This window comes from Psittacula echo (genome assembly GCF_963264785.1).
Source record: "Psittacula echo genome assembly, chromosome: 3".
Taxonomy (NCBI): domain Eukaryota; kingdom Metazoa; phylum Chordata; class Aves; order Psittaciformes; family Psittacidae; genus Psittacula; species Psittacula echo.
This window is the reverse complement of record NC_137736.1, coordinates 84,577,520-84,592,335: the sequence shown is the minus strand read 5'-3', so window position 1 is coordinate 84,592,335 and position 14,816 is coordinate 84,577,520. Positions and strand designations below refer to the sequence as shown.

Below are 14,816 nucleotides of genomic sequence, written 5' to 3'. Positions count from 1 at the left end.
CTCTTACCCTGGCTGCTGCCCTCCAATGGGAAGAAAGCACAACCTGCATATGGGCAGGGGAAGGAAACTGAGAGACAGGCATGGGGGGACTATGGGGCACATGTGTGACCTGGGGCAGTCCCGAGAGGAACTGGGGGTTGTTGGTGTCATGGGACAGACCCAGAGACAAGCTTCAGAGGTGACATAGAGAAAGAGACATTCCTCCCTACTCATGAAATACCACACAGGATTAGTAAGTGCTGAGAGATACTGAAAGCAGCTGGAGTAGAGAGCAAAACTGGAGAGCTGCCTGGCCCTGCAAGGGAGGCACTGGAAGGGGAGTGACAGGCAAGGAGATTTGTTTAAAGATGTGCTTATTTTGTTTGGTCAGGTGAAACAGGAATCCAAGAATGTTTATTTAAAGAGCTAATTCTTGCGGTTTGTGAGCTTGTGCTCTCCGGTATTGCAGTCTCAGAGATGGACATTTTCTAGGTCTTGCAACATGTTTCTCAAAACAGGTAGCTGTCATTGCTACTCAACTCTGCCTAACCACAGCCCTGGATAACAGTTATCAAGGTATCTCAGGCTCCCTTTAGAGATCATGAACAGTTCAGCAAGCCTACAGCTCAAGAGCAGCACCAAAAGTCACAGTACAGTTTCCTGTTTTGCCAAGTTTCTCATGTTACTGTGCTCACTAGCTCTAGAAAAGAGATGGCATCACACTGGACAATGGGAAGACTGTAGATACTCCAGGAGCTGCACAGCCATAACAGGAGCACTGATGGATAGCTGGGCTCTTGAAAACAAAGCACTTCCAAACGCATGATGACTCAAGGGAAAGTTGGTCTTAATTTATGTCCTAGCTGTGAATCATCTCTGAGGAAAAGAACAGTGAGTGATTGTAATATATAGCTCTTCAGCTATATTTTATTATTTTTTTTACATGAAAGAACTTCATAAAGAAAATACTATTAAAATATGTTCAGTAAGCTGATGGAACAGCTCCTTCTGCATTTACAGATGCACAGTACGTCTTCTATTTGCTTCCTACTAACACAGCTTAGGTGCCTCAGTAATGCTGGCTAGATTTGGGCTGCTTATTATTCCTTCATATATAGTGAAGAAAACAACTTTTGCTTACCAAAGCAAAGAATATTGACAATGAACAATGACCTGCATGAGACAAACGTACAGCAACTTAGATATTGTTCAAAACTTTTAACTGTTTTAGGCAGAATGAGCACCATTCTGACTGTGCTTCTTAAAATTAGAACTTACACAAGATGGTACTCAATGCATACCTGAGCATTAGGGATAATCTAGTATTCAACTGAATCACCCAGTCAGCTGATTTAGCCCCAAAAAGCTATTCAGAAAAAAAGTGTCACTTTTGCCTTGTTCCCTAATATTCCTTTTTAAAAGCAACTTTAAGTATGAGATGATTGTTATTTATTTCATTACTTCTTCAGTTTTCTTAAAAGTGAATCTCATTACAAGAAGTTCCATGTTTGTACCTGCCCATTATTTAAATGCTGCTATACATGATGTTTTTGTGAAAGCTAATGTTTGTAAATAAAATGGTAATAAAAACCCTATGTAAGCAATACTTTGTGTTAACTGTGCCTTAATCTGACTTGCACTACAGGGCAAGTGTTAGGCAGGTAGCTCAGAAATGTTTTTCACGTTTAAACCCGAGCCTAACTTGAAATCACAAACGCTGTTACATAATGTAGTCTGTAATTCAGTTATACATCAATTTTGATCACTTAAACATGAATACATCTACATGGAGATGGTATAAATGTATATGAAAAATCTTACATAATTTTGTTCCTTGCAAGATACGTTGATTCATTATTAAGACATGCTGATTCATTATTATTGCAGACTGCCACCTTTTAAGATACTATTGAAACTCCCATAATATTTGGTGTTGGTTTTAGATTACTAGAGGAATGTGCTAGGACGAAAACCCTCAACTGCCATCTTTTTTTTTCCGCTTAGCAAGGTAAACCCTACTGTGTCTACTCCTAATGCAGCCATGAAGTTGCCAATGGAGTTGTGCTTTTGCACCTAACGATAATTTAACCCACTGGGCCTGGTTTGCCCCACCAGATGCCAACATTTGAAAACATCATGAGGTGTTGTGAGACGTGAGCATGGTGAGAGCAAAAGGTGAGGAAAGGGAATGTGGGCAAATTCAAAGGCAGGCAACTCAAGGACATTTTTTGACGTATTTTTGCAATAAACATAACTAAAAGTGACAATTAAATTAGATAATGATCTAAGGATTATTTCCCTTATTTTTTAATGTCGGCCCACATATGGATGCTTTTGTGTCTCCCTCTCCATTCTTGACCTCTTCTCAGCTTGTAGACTTCGGTGGCCAAGGTGCTGATGAGCCAAGGCGACTAATCAGGAGGCTGAATTTCACCACTGCTAGCTGGTGTAAACTGCTCTGTTTTCCCATCAGCATGGCTGCAGCTGCCACAGAGAAAAACATCCTTTACAGCTATTCTCCTCCCCCAAATGAGACATGTTAATAACGAACCGGCTGAAAGCCTATCAGATATCTCCTCCTCACAGTCACTACAGTGTGCAAACTTCAGTACAGGATTTTCATGCAGTCGGAGTTCATGACTCCTACTTATGTCAACAGCTTTGACTTTCGGACATCTATGAACAACTGTGGAACTGGTGGCACCAAGGTTTATAAATACCAGCTGCAGTTCATAAACACTGAATTAAAAGTAATTACTGGCCTAACGAACATCAAACGGTAAAGAATGAAGAGATGTAGGCAAGAGATAATTTAGCAAATGAGATGAAAAAGGTGGAGGACAAGCAAGTAATTGAATGCAACTGGCAAGCAAGGTGGAGGAGAGCCCACAAAACACGCCAGAGCATTCTAACTTCCCTTCATGTTGTACCTTGTTCTGACAACCAAGCTTTTCCTTGAACTTAGGACCACAAAAATGGGTCACTGAACTGAGTTCTCCCTATCACAGGCAGACACATTTCATTAGTAAAGCTCAGGCACTGAAAATGAACTGGGTTTCTTGCCCTTCCTACTTCTCTTGAAAGGCAAGATTTGTCCAGCAGAGCTACCTGGTGGTTTTCGTGGAGTGTGAATGAGGCTAAGGCAAGGCAAGCAAAAACAAACAAGCCAAAGACTGCTTTTGTGGGACAAAGGTGTCATTGAAAGAGCGCACAGGAGCTACAGAAGCAAGCTGTCAGCACTCAGTGCTGAAAGGACTGGTGAGCCAGGGGAGTATTTAAGAATGTCTGCAAGTGCTGAAGGCTGCAGGCAGCCACGTCGCTCTTCATCCTTGTTAGCCTCAAGAAACAATGTCCCTTTTGCTAAAGAAAGTACAGAGAATTGCTCTTGATGCACATACATACATGCAATCACTTCTCAATGGCCCCTTTGCCAAACCCTATGAAACAGGAGTTTCCCTTTGGGCAGTGAAAGTGAATTCACTTTTTGCACTTGTTTTTAGGACAGATGTGCAAATGGGTCTCACGTAAGGCACATACTAGCCTGTAAATACTCCAGAACTGCCATCATTAATGTATCTGCCAACTGCCAGTTGCCTGTAGAAAAAAAAATCAGATCTGGATAAGATATAAGCTTACTTCTACTTCTATTGAACTAAATAGTTTTTGGCTTTAACATTTATGCTGGCTGTAGAGGCCAGACAATACCTGATCCTGTTTCTCAGGACAAAATAGCCCCTTCTACAACGGTGGAACAGATTTAAACTTGCACAGCAACTTTCTAACAAGCACTGATTGAATTTGTGCTTTCTGGCACAAGGCTGTGTTGGTTTTGACACAGTATTAGCCGTATCATGGAAGCACAATCTCCAGGAAGGATCCAGTGTGCCAGCAAACAAACCCCTCAGAACAGGATGCAGCCTCCACATTCCCAGGGGAAAAACCTGAGCATAGGGCCACACCACAAGGGTATTTTTTTCTCCTTCTCTCTCTAAACTGGTGCTCCTGTCCACATTAGGGCATCTCTTGGGAAGGGGGGACTATGGATTTCAATCTCTCCAGACTGACAAGAACTCAGCACACCTCCTCTCACTTCTCACACACATGCTGGTGTTACTAGCTGTCGGGTAAATGCTGTCCCCTATCATATTCAGGCTCCACATGAATATGTTCTAATCGCTTTGCTTCCTTCCAGTGATTATTTAGGTATATGCAGCCCATGTATTCTGACCTGGTCAGGCAAGGCCAAGCGCCATCAGAAATACTGCATCTGGATGCCCATAGGTGGCCTGAATCTGTGCCCTTCTCCGCAGGAAAAGGGCTGTACACTAACAAACTTCTATCACCACTGGCAGGTTTCAGTTGTCACAACCTGATTTATTTCCTGCTGCCAAATTTCCTGTGAGTGAAAGGGATGAAAACTCATCCCATCAGTAGGCTTATGAAGACCCACTAGAAGTAGTTTCACATCTATACACTATCTTTGATTTAAAGGCACATATAACACCTTGGGTTAAAGATGAATGAAATATTTAAGAGCAGGAGAAAACTAAGTAATCCTCAGGAGTTTTGCCTCTCGTTATACCTAAGCCACGTAGTATTAACTAATGCCGAAATGACTCATTACAAGATGATGCTTGCTGGTGTGAAAGCAGCATCCTGAAATATTGAAGCCTCTGGCTCACTTTTTCTTAAGACCTCAGTTTTCTGCATTAAATTAACTTCTCTGCAGTAACTCTGTAAATGTGCATAAACATAGGTCTGCTGATACACCACATCATAATACAAACTAACTCACACTTAGTTGCTCTCTTAAAATAAAGAATCTACTGCTTTTTGAAAGGATTTCCAAATTCAGAGTCTGTTTGCTTTTGTTTCATATATTAAGTTCCTCACCTGGCTTTCTCTGAAGGATGCCTAATATCTAATCTGCTGTTCAAAATGATTGCTTATGATGAGATTTCCAAGCAGCCTTGACATCAACCCGCTAGACTTGCCAGCCACAAGCAGGGTTACAGATGTCTGCAGTGGGGACAGTAACACCGACAGCTGTGCTAGCCTGTACGGTGGGCAGGCCACTCTGGCCTATCTAGTTCTGATCTACGCCAGGGTGATGTGCTTGCTGTCACAAACACAGCCACAGGTTTTTACTGTAATGGAAATTTAAACAATGCAGAAATGTGATGTAGCCAAAAGACTCGTGTTTGCCAAATGTCTGACTTAGAATCTCCTCTCTAACTGCTTCCAGTGCATGCTGGCATACAGCAGGTTAAAGATTATCTATAGCTGTAAGCACCGGTTGCCTTGCACTTACCTCTTTTAGGAATGGAAATCAAATACTACCCCACACCCCAAAATTAACATTTACAAGAATTTCATTAGTACTCCTGTTACACACGTATGTGCCTGTGTCTGCTGAGCACGAAGGACTCAAATAACAAAGCAACATTTGCTGCCAACTCCTTAGAAGGATGGTATTGGAAAATACAGTCAAGAAAATTATACAGCACTCATGCTTTAGCACAATATTCTATTAATCTGCCAGCATCAGAAACACTGTGAAAGAGGTAGTTGGAACCTAGTAATAATAATAATCTGCCCTTGCAATGACTCCACGACCCACCAGCACCTAACAGTACATTTCCATCAGCCCTCACCCTCTCTCAGAGCCTTGGACCTCAGGAGCTGGATGACACAGAAGGGGAGGGAAGAGCCTACTGCCTGCTGTTTTCAGCTACCTGTATTGCAAATGCAACCATCCCGGCCCTCCCATACAGCCAGCAAAGGGAGATGGGAGCCTTCAGATGTGCTGAGCCCACCCACCTCCAGGACAACGTCAAAGGAGAACACCACAGACACTGCTGTGTGTTTTTACCAGTGGAAGAAACACTTCCAGGCACAGATGTACATGAGCTGTTTGAAATGATGCCCTCAAAGAGTAAGTGTTATACTCAGGTTTACTTAAGGTGTCTTAGGAAACTAAATTCTGGCTTTATGGACCTCGCAAATGCATGGGAATGACGATACTCTTTATTTTCTCCTCCTAAGCTGGTCATAGAATAATAGAATCATAGAATCATAGAATCAACTAGGTTGGAAAAGACCTTTAAGATCATCAAGTCCAACCATTACCCCAGGACTGCCAAGACCACCACTAAACCATGTCACTGAGGGCCTCATCTACATGTTTTTTGAACACTTCCAGGAACAATGATTCCACCACTTCCCTGGGCAGCCTGATCCAATGCCTGAGCACCCTCTCTGTGAAGAAATTTTTCCTAATACCCAATCCAAACCTGCCCTGGCGCAGCTTGAGGCCGTTACCTCTTGTCCTACCACTTGTTACTTGGGAGAAGAGACTGACCCCCACCTCACTACAACTACATTTCAGGCAGTTGTAGAGAGCGATCAGGTGCCCCCTAAGCCTCCTTTTCTCCAGACTCCAGACAAACACTGCCATTTCCCACAGCCGTTCCTCATCAGACCCTCCAGACCCTTCACCAGCTTTGCTGCCCTTTTCTAGACCCGCTCCAGCACTTCAATGTCTTTCTTGTAGTGAGGGGCCCATACTGTATGAAGCACATATATGGCATTTTTCTTCCTATTTAAAGTTCACTGTAAGTGCTTTATATGTTGGAAAACACTCTGTGCGCACCTATCAGATTTTCAGTCAAAACAGCCTGGTGTCTGGTAGGGGCAGCGGAACTGGTCGATTTATTTCATAAAACTTTATGTACGAAGTAGCAGTATCCATGAACGTAATGGTCAGAATATAGAGTCTACAGGGGTAATTTTTATTACAATTTATAGTAAGATTACCCATACTCCACAGTTTTCAGATTTTATTGAGATTTTATGGGACTATATTGGCTACAGCAGTTAAGTGCACCCAGCACAGCTATGGTTCACAGAGATAGGAATTGGCACTGAATGCACGCCGTAACTAATCTACCACAGAATATTAATTGTTATGATCCAATCAAAGGCAATATTTGAATCATTTCACCAGTCAAATAATTTGCCATAAATCTGTGAAAGAACAGCTATGTGGAAGAATACAGAGGAGAGGGTAACTGCATAGATGTAAAACATACACATACTTAAGCATCTCTGTCATTGGCCTGTATACATAAACATACCACACCATTTTTTTAAGCACAGGACTTTTTTGTAAGCTATTTGAATGCCGTGAGACCTCATCTACACAAAAGCAAACTACTGAGACTTCTAAGATTTGTATCTCACTGAGCATCCTATACACAAATACTGTATCACCAAAAGTAAAAAGACAAAACCATAAGGATAGAATATATTTAATATGAAATGAAGTATTGCAAAGCCACTACAAAAAAATAATAGATTGCAACTCACGCACTGCAACAGTCTAGAGATATTTTAGACACCATAAAGTTTTCAGGAAGTCAGTCCAAGGCACAATGAAACCCAAGGCAGGGATAAAATAAATGAGAAGTTTTATGCCTGTGTTTCTGCTGGATCCAAATTTGTGGGATAAAAGCAACTAGATCAAAGCTCAGTCCTGGTGAGAGTACAGAGCTGAAGGACCAGAGGCATTCTTGGCATGGAAGGCAAGAAATTAACAGTTTCCAAAAGGCGCAGTAACTTGGGATATGTCAGAATGGACTTTATAATCCTCCTTATCCTGGGCTTCTCAAATAAATTTGGAATAAACATCTACCTCATTCCCTTCCACAAACCTGCTCCTACATAAAAACATACATGATGTTAAATCCACTGTTGATAAATCTTAGAAGAGCATGCACTTCTGTAGTGGAAAACCCAAAGTATGTCAGTAGTGAGTCACCAGAAATATAATTTTTTTTGAGACTTAAATAGAAGACTATTTATAGAACTCCCCATAGTTAATCCAAGCTGCTTTGTCTTCATGCAACCTCCTTCTCAATTTCAAATACTACAGTATATCTTGTAACCTGTGTTTTAACTCTCCATTCTGGCAAGAATTACTATTTACTCTAGTTCTTAAATATATGCACCATCTCCAGTAATGCAGGTTCCACCCTGAATGTCAGCCTCTCCTCTAGATGCTTCTCCTTCCTGGCTAGCCATTACCAACTGCTCCTCCTTTCCAAAACCACTAACATTTCTTCCAGATGAACCAAGTAAACAAGGGGAGAGAGATTCAACATTCTGGGGGCTGGAGGGTGGAGGTGGACAGGCTGGAATATGTACAGGAGCTAGAGATTTTTGGCCTAACAAAAAAATTACTGTTACGGTAGAAACTCTCCACCTCAATGCAACTCAAGTCCAAAATAGCCATCTACTAAAATGTAGAAAGGATAATCACTTCATATGAAATAAAAAAGGCAACACTACTGGTTTCAATTAAGAGTCTCTTCCATAGCATAATTTATACAAGCAGACCATATAATCTGACCTTTAAACATATGGAATGGATCTCTAAATCTTTAACTTTGTACTACAAATTGGATTTACTTTTGTGGAATGGATTTTACAGTAGGCAGAAATAACAGGCTGTACCTAAAAAAACCAACCAACCAACCAACCAAAAAAAAACCCACCCCAAAACCCCAACAAGGGTAGTTGATAATGTAATCTAGTGGTATTACCTGCTTTAAATCACAGAAAAATCTGCAGCAAAAGGCACTGTATTTACTACATGTTCAGGTATCCACAGTGAGGAATATGGCTTGAAAAGACACAATCTGTGCATTTCTGCTAGGTCTACATACAGACATAGTAACATAAAAATAGTCCAGGCCAATGTCATTACAGACATTTATGCACACAGGGAGCGGATGAAGTTCAGTCAGCAAATTTAAACTTACAATGTTCTGACTTCTGGATTTTGCTAGTGATTGCGTCTTCTGAAGACTGTAAGACCCGTAAGGGTGAGAACCCAAAAACCCAAACCCACCCCCCAGAAATATCGAAGTTGCATAGCTTCTTCGTGCACCATTGTCAGGAGGAAGCTTCTGAAAGGCTCTTTAATGAATGGAGTAACTCTTCTGAACTACAGAAAACAATTTTTAAGGATATTATCATTGGCAAAACCTGCTGCTAGAAGGACATAATTTGCCAACAGTATTCATAGAACCACAGAATGGTTTGGGTTGGAAGGGACCTTAAAGCTCACTCAGTTCCAACCCCCTGCCATGGGCGGGGACACCTTCCACTAGACCACGTTCCTAAAAGCCCCATCCAACCTGGCCTTAAACAGGGATGGGGCAGCCACAGCTTCTTTGAACAACCTGTGCCAGTGTCTCACCACACTTATAGTGCAGATTTTTTTCTTAATATCTAATCCAGTTCTTCCCTCTGTCAGCTTAAAGCCATTTCCCCTCATCCTATCACTACCTGCCCTTGTAAAATGTCCCTTTCTAGATTTCTTACAGGCCCCCTTTAGGTATTGGAAGACTTCTGAAATTGAAGCAGTGGAAAGACTCAGGCTAATGGGATCAGAGTTTGTAGCGGTTGCTGCCACTGCTGCCATTGAGGGCCCTCTCACTCCTCTCTGTCCAAGTCTCTTCTTTGTTCTCCTTCACCCTGCTCAGATCTCCTTTCTACCCTCATTTTGCTTCTTCTCCCTTCTTCTGTCTCCAACCCTTTACCACTTTTATTCCTGAACATGCTCACACACCCATGGCTGTCTCATCAGCTCTCCTTTTCTCCCCCACTCCCTTCCATCCTGCCCTCTCCCCACTGCCCAGCTCCTCCCAACCTCCTTCTTGCCTTTTCTTAGCCACATTTTTTCTCGCTTTATCCTCTGAAGGAACCCATGTTTTTTTTCAGATCTCCAGACCTGGTTTCCACAAGTGCTTATAAAAGAAAAGAAAGGACAGTGGTCCAAACCAGACTTGAGGTTTATGGCACCAAACCAGAGGTTCTAACGTTTTTCACCAAAAAAAGCTGGAATATATTTTTCAACATTGAAAATGCTACATTTTTTCCTCGATGATCAGTCTCAGGAAAAGTGGGATAATTTTTTCTTGAAACTTTCCTCAAAAAGAAAGAAAAAAATAAAAAAGAAATAGCCTGAGGCAGATTTGCGGCATGGTAAATGTTAGCCTAAAAGGTTGACACACAGCAGACTCTGAACAACTGAAGACAGGGTTTTAAGGGAAACCATGAGGCAACCTTATCTATAGGTGCTGCTACCTGCTGTGCCTCTAATTACACCTTTTAGCAATCCTTACCATTGCTGAACAGGGAGAAAAAAGGTGAGGGAAGAGTCTGTCACTGGATTTTAATGATCTGAAACACTTTAATGTGTAATAAATTCTAGCCACCTACTCCATGCAGAAAAAAATCTCCAAGTGCTTTTTAAGGCTCTGGATGACAAGACATCAGTGGTGACCACTGAAATAAATTGACTTCATCTCTTTGACACGTTGTAGGGGGTGGCAGAGGCTGCAGTCCCAAACGGCAGTGCCCACAGGGACTTGGTCCTGGCTCCCGTCCCTTCCATGCCCAGGCAGCTTTAACACATGATTATGCTTTGTGCATATTAAATAATGTGAGGATGAGGATGTATGGGGCAACTTGCACAGCTGGGCTGGCAGTGTGGGAGGCAGCACACTGAGACCCCCACTTTAGGGGTCTCCCTGAAGTGCTCCTCTGTGGCAGCATCTGGGGGATGTCAAGGAGGGAAAGGTCCACAGTCGGTGAGGGAGTCTGCATGTAACTGTGTGTGCGTACACATATGGGAGTGTTGTGGGATTACAGAACAGTGTTTCTAATATGTAGAAACTTAGTAAGGTTTTGCAAATGGCTAGTGTTGCATTTCTGATACTGAACGTATCATCCACCGGCTGCCTTCTAATTATGTGTTGTTCATAAATTCCTAAAAATGCTTCGATCCCCATTTTGATTTACACTAGGAGAGCTGAGAGGTTTTTATCCTGCAAAAAGCATCGATCTGACAAAGAGGTGCTTTCATAGCATGGTAACCCTGGCTTCCATCGCCCCTCTTGGGGTGTGGCATGTGGCACAGGACCTGACGGGATGCTGCTCGCAGCTCGTATATACAAGGGCTAATTTTCTGCAAACTCACTTGGTTTGCAATGCTGCAGAAAGGGTTTGATTTAACAGGAACCCTTGTGAGTGAAAAATAGGAGAGAGGAGACAGAACTGAGAGAGCAGAAATGCGCAGCACTTTGGGAGGCAGAAAAGCAGATCTGAGTCTCTCCTGAAGGAAGGTGCGAGAGAGGCCAGGATGAATGATGCCATGGCAAAGGATGTGCAGTGGCAGAGGACAAGATGACAGTATGGGTTAGAAATATTAACAGATAAGGAGGGAGAGATAAAGCAGAGCTGCTGAAACTGACACAGAACTGTCAGTGAAATTGGAAGGACTAGGAAAAATAGGAAGACAGAAAAAGGGAGAAACAAAAGCAGAGATATTGATTACTTGTTCTGGAGGGGGGAGAGAATTTAAACAGAACATGGAAAAAGAAGTATTTGCTTGAACTGCCTAGAAAAGCAGCCACTGGGAGGACAGTTTAGTCTGAGAGAGAGAAAGGTGGACTGGGAAGCATCAGGGAAACAGAAGCTACCTGGGCAAAACACCTGGAGGAAGGATTAGAGGGATGGTAGTGGCCTGAAAAGGTTTTGCAGTAAAAGTAAAAATGAAATGGTTTCTAGTCAAACTTGGAAGGAAGAGGAAAATTCAGCATGAGGAAACTAAAACTGTGAATAACAAGGAATATACCTTTCTCTATAACCTGTTTCTTCGCAGTTTTCCCCTAAGTACCTGTACCTAGAAAAACAGGAGAGGCCTGAACTTAAGTCTGATATAATTTTCATTAATCTTATCATTGGAAGAATTTCTGTTCAGGGAAGTGCCTAAGTCTCATTTGAGCAAAAAGGACTTAGATACAGGCTAATGTAGAATATAACTTTAAGTTCTTCCCAACCATACCCCTGGATCATCAACATGGTCTCTGGTTTAGCACCAGAACAGCAGCAACACAGGGATTATGCGACAAATGCTGCTGATACTATCTGTGCATTGATTCTGTTCCAGTGTGTGTATTTTTTTGTTTCTGAAAATGATCAGCATTCATGTAGAAGCTGAAAGTTGCTACTCTAGATGCTTCCAAAACTGCATTTCTCCTTCAGGTGGTAGAGGCTTAGCAACCAATTCAACCTGACAGCAGCATCCTGTTAGCATCTCTGTACATCTGAAATATATTAAATCAATTAACTTGTGCAATGTCGCTGCATTTTATTATTTATATTGTTTTAGATATAAAGAAAGAAAAACATACTCCAACAAAAACTGACAAAAGATGACTACCTAGAGGACTGTTGCCCATTATTCTTCTATTGTATTTATTCAAATTAACCTGAGCATTTACATCAAAAGAATTAGTGACAGCAAAATGGGTAAAACGGATGAGAAAAACAAAATCAAAGAATGCTTAATCCCTTCTTTTTCTTTAGCTGTACATTACTAGGTGCTGCAAGGCTGGTTAATGATCTCTGCCAATAACAGCACAAAGGCGGTATTGTCAGGTCAGGAGGGCCAGAGCTTGTGGGCTGAAATCCCTGTGGCATATTAAATTGTGGAATTTTGTTGACAAAACTGGGGTAGCAAAGTTTTGGTTTTACAAGATCAGGAGGTGCTTCCTATAGAGGAGACTACTCCCACAGCCAACTAGCACCTTTTAAATGAAAACAAACAAATGAGAAAAATTCCGGATGAGCTCAAGGTCAGGTGCGGCTCAAAGCTCCAAAATCAAATTACAGACTAAAACTTTCTTTTTTCTTATTTCCCAAACAACATGGTGAAAAGTTCTGCTTCCACTCATCATTTCTTGACACAATGGCACAATGTCCTGAAATTACATCAGTGTATGAAGTGCAATAAAACTTCTGAACTGTGATTTTGAAGCTTAAATCAAAATCCAGATCAGCCATGAGCTTGTTTCCTATGTCAAACCCTGTTGAGAGGGCACAGTCCAAACTCATATACTGAGGCAGTGGGAGAACCAACGATTTATGGACAAGAGGATGCTACTAAACAGAATGACTCCTCACTGTAGTCCTGTACAATAATACACAGTCACCAGTATATCAAAAAAAGACATGAGAGTTGAAGAAAAAGGGTCTTTAAGTTGTAGAGACCTGCTCGTTATGTGATTAGGTACACAAGAGATGATATAAGATGTACTACTAAATGCCCTGTAGTCTCATAAGCCCTGAAGTAAGGTTATCTGTCAGTACCCTCCCTTTCCGCCTCATGCAACACCTCATTTCAGGGAAGAATTAGCCATATTTTATTCACTCACATGCGATGAACCCTGAAATGAGTCTCTCTTGTTTCTCTCCTCACATCCCCATCTAGGTCACTAATGCCTTCTTTATAAAGCTATGCTTTTCAAAGCATCTGGGCACACGTTTTGTCTTTTTTTCCTTCCACCCATCATGTCACCACCTCTAACAGATTATTGCTTCCTCAGTAACTGTAATGTGCTCGTTTTTTGTTGCTCTCCAGCTCGCTTTTCTGTGTTCTTTGGACAACTTTCCAAGTGTATCTGTTCTTTTGGCATGTGCTTTCTTCCTCCCTTCACACCTCCATGTGCCTCTCAGGTCCTGTGCCTGTGAAAGTCATTCCCAACATACACACTCCATGTGGCTTCCTTCCCTTTGCTATTTAATCTAGAAGAAGAAACCTAATTCAAAACACTACATTGCCACTCCTTGAGCTTAATAAAACCTACCTCTCTGCATCTGCTCTGCTCTTTGATCCAAATTCCTCTCCTTCACAAGTTCCTGCATCCCAGTGATTGACTTCTTTGTGCATGAAACGTGCATATTCTCTGTGCAAGGAATCTCTCTGACACTCCTTTCCTTGCCAAATCTGTATAACCTGAGTTTTCTATGTTCATCTACGATGTTTTGTCACTGCTCAGTTGTCCTATTTCTTCAGCTTCTGGGGAGGACTTATTCCTCCCAGGGCAAAAATTGCCATAAGTTGTCTGAGCATCTAACACCACTGCTGACCTCCATCTTTATAAAAATATTTATTTATTTTAAAGAGCATCTGGGATAAGACTTTGAAAGGTTCCTCTTGATAGTGAAGGTTATATGACTTTTCAGCAAACAACACAGTAAGTTTGGAAACTAATATAACATTGTTACATTTTCCTCCTACAAGAGCAGTTTTAAGGATGCCACAGATGCACAAAACTGGTTCCACCTTACCTTTGACGTGGCTTCTCCCATCCTCTAACAGTGGTACTACTATAGTGTTGTTCATATTCCCAGGTGATCTCACAGCTGTATAGACAACAGGTACCGACTGTACCACCACGGGGATACGGTGCACGTGACTCATTTTGTTGGACTGCAAGTTCATGGGGCTGGAAGGTGGTACTGGATGGATAATGTGCAAAAACTGCTGGCCTCCAACACCAGATGCAGAGGCCACAAGAGGACCTGGAGTTAATACTGATGGTACAGATGCTGCTGAGGATACCGATGTTATTACTGTGGGTGATGAAGCTGGCCGACTAGAAGAAGAAGAAGAAGTAGAAGTGGAAGAAGGGGAGGAGGCTGACGCTGTCATGGAAACTGGTGAAGATGAAGCTGCTGTAGGGGATGACCTGGCTTTGTTTATTGACAAGTCCACTGGTTCAGTCTGTGTTTGGAAATGGTCTGTAGATAATGAATCCTCCGTGGAGTCTGCTTTCATGTTGTTTAGTAACAAGGGTACAGCTTCCATATCTGGATAGTTGTGGACGTTTGGAGACTGTCGAGGAAGGACAAAAGGACACAGTTACACACGTGGCTAAAGACAACTTACATATCCAATTGCTAAGGCGCATCACAAAACTTGG

General features: G+C 42.0%; 1 protein-coding gene across 1 annotated transcript in view; it reads right to left on the bottom strand.

The window, feature by feature from the left end:
* Positions 1-14,816, bottom strand: part of KLF12 (KLF transcription factor 12) — a gene marked incomplete at both ends in the record, with an annotated part of 247,794 nt that overhangs the window by 70,421 nt on the left and 162,557 nt on the right. Inside the window, 1 exon segment of the mRNA XM_080612449.1 lies at positions 14,182-14,728. Coding sequence (XP_080468575.1) covers positions 14,182-14,728 — 547 coding nt within the window.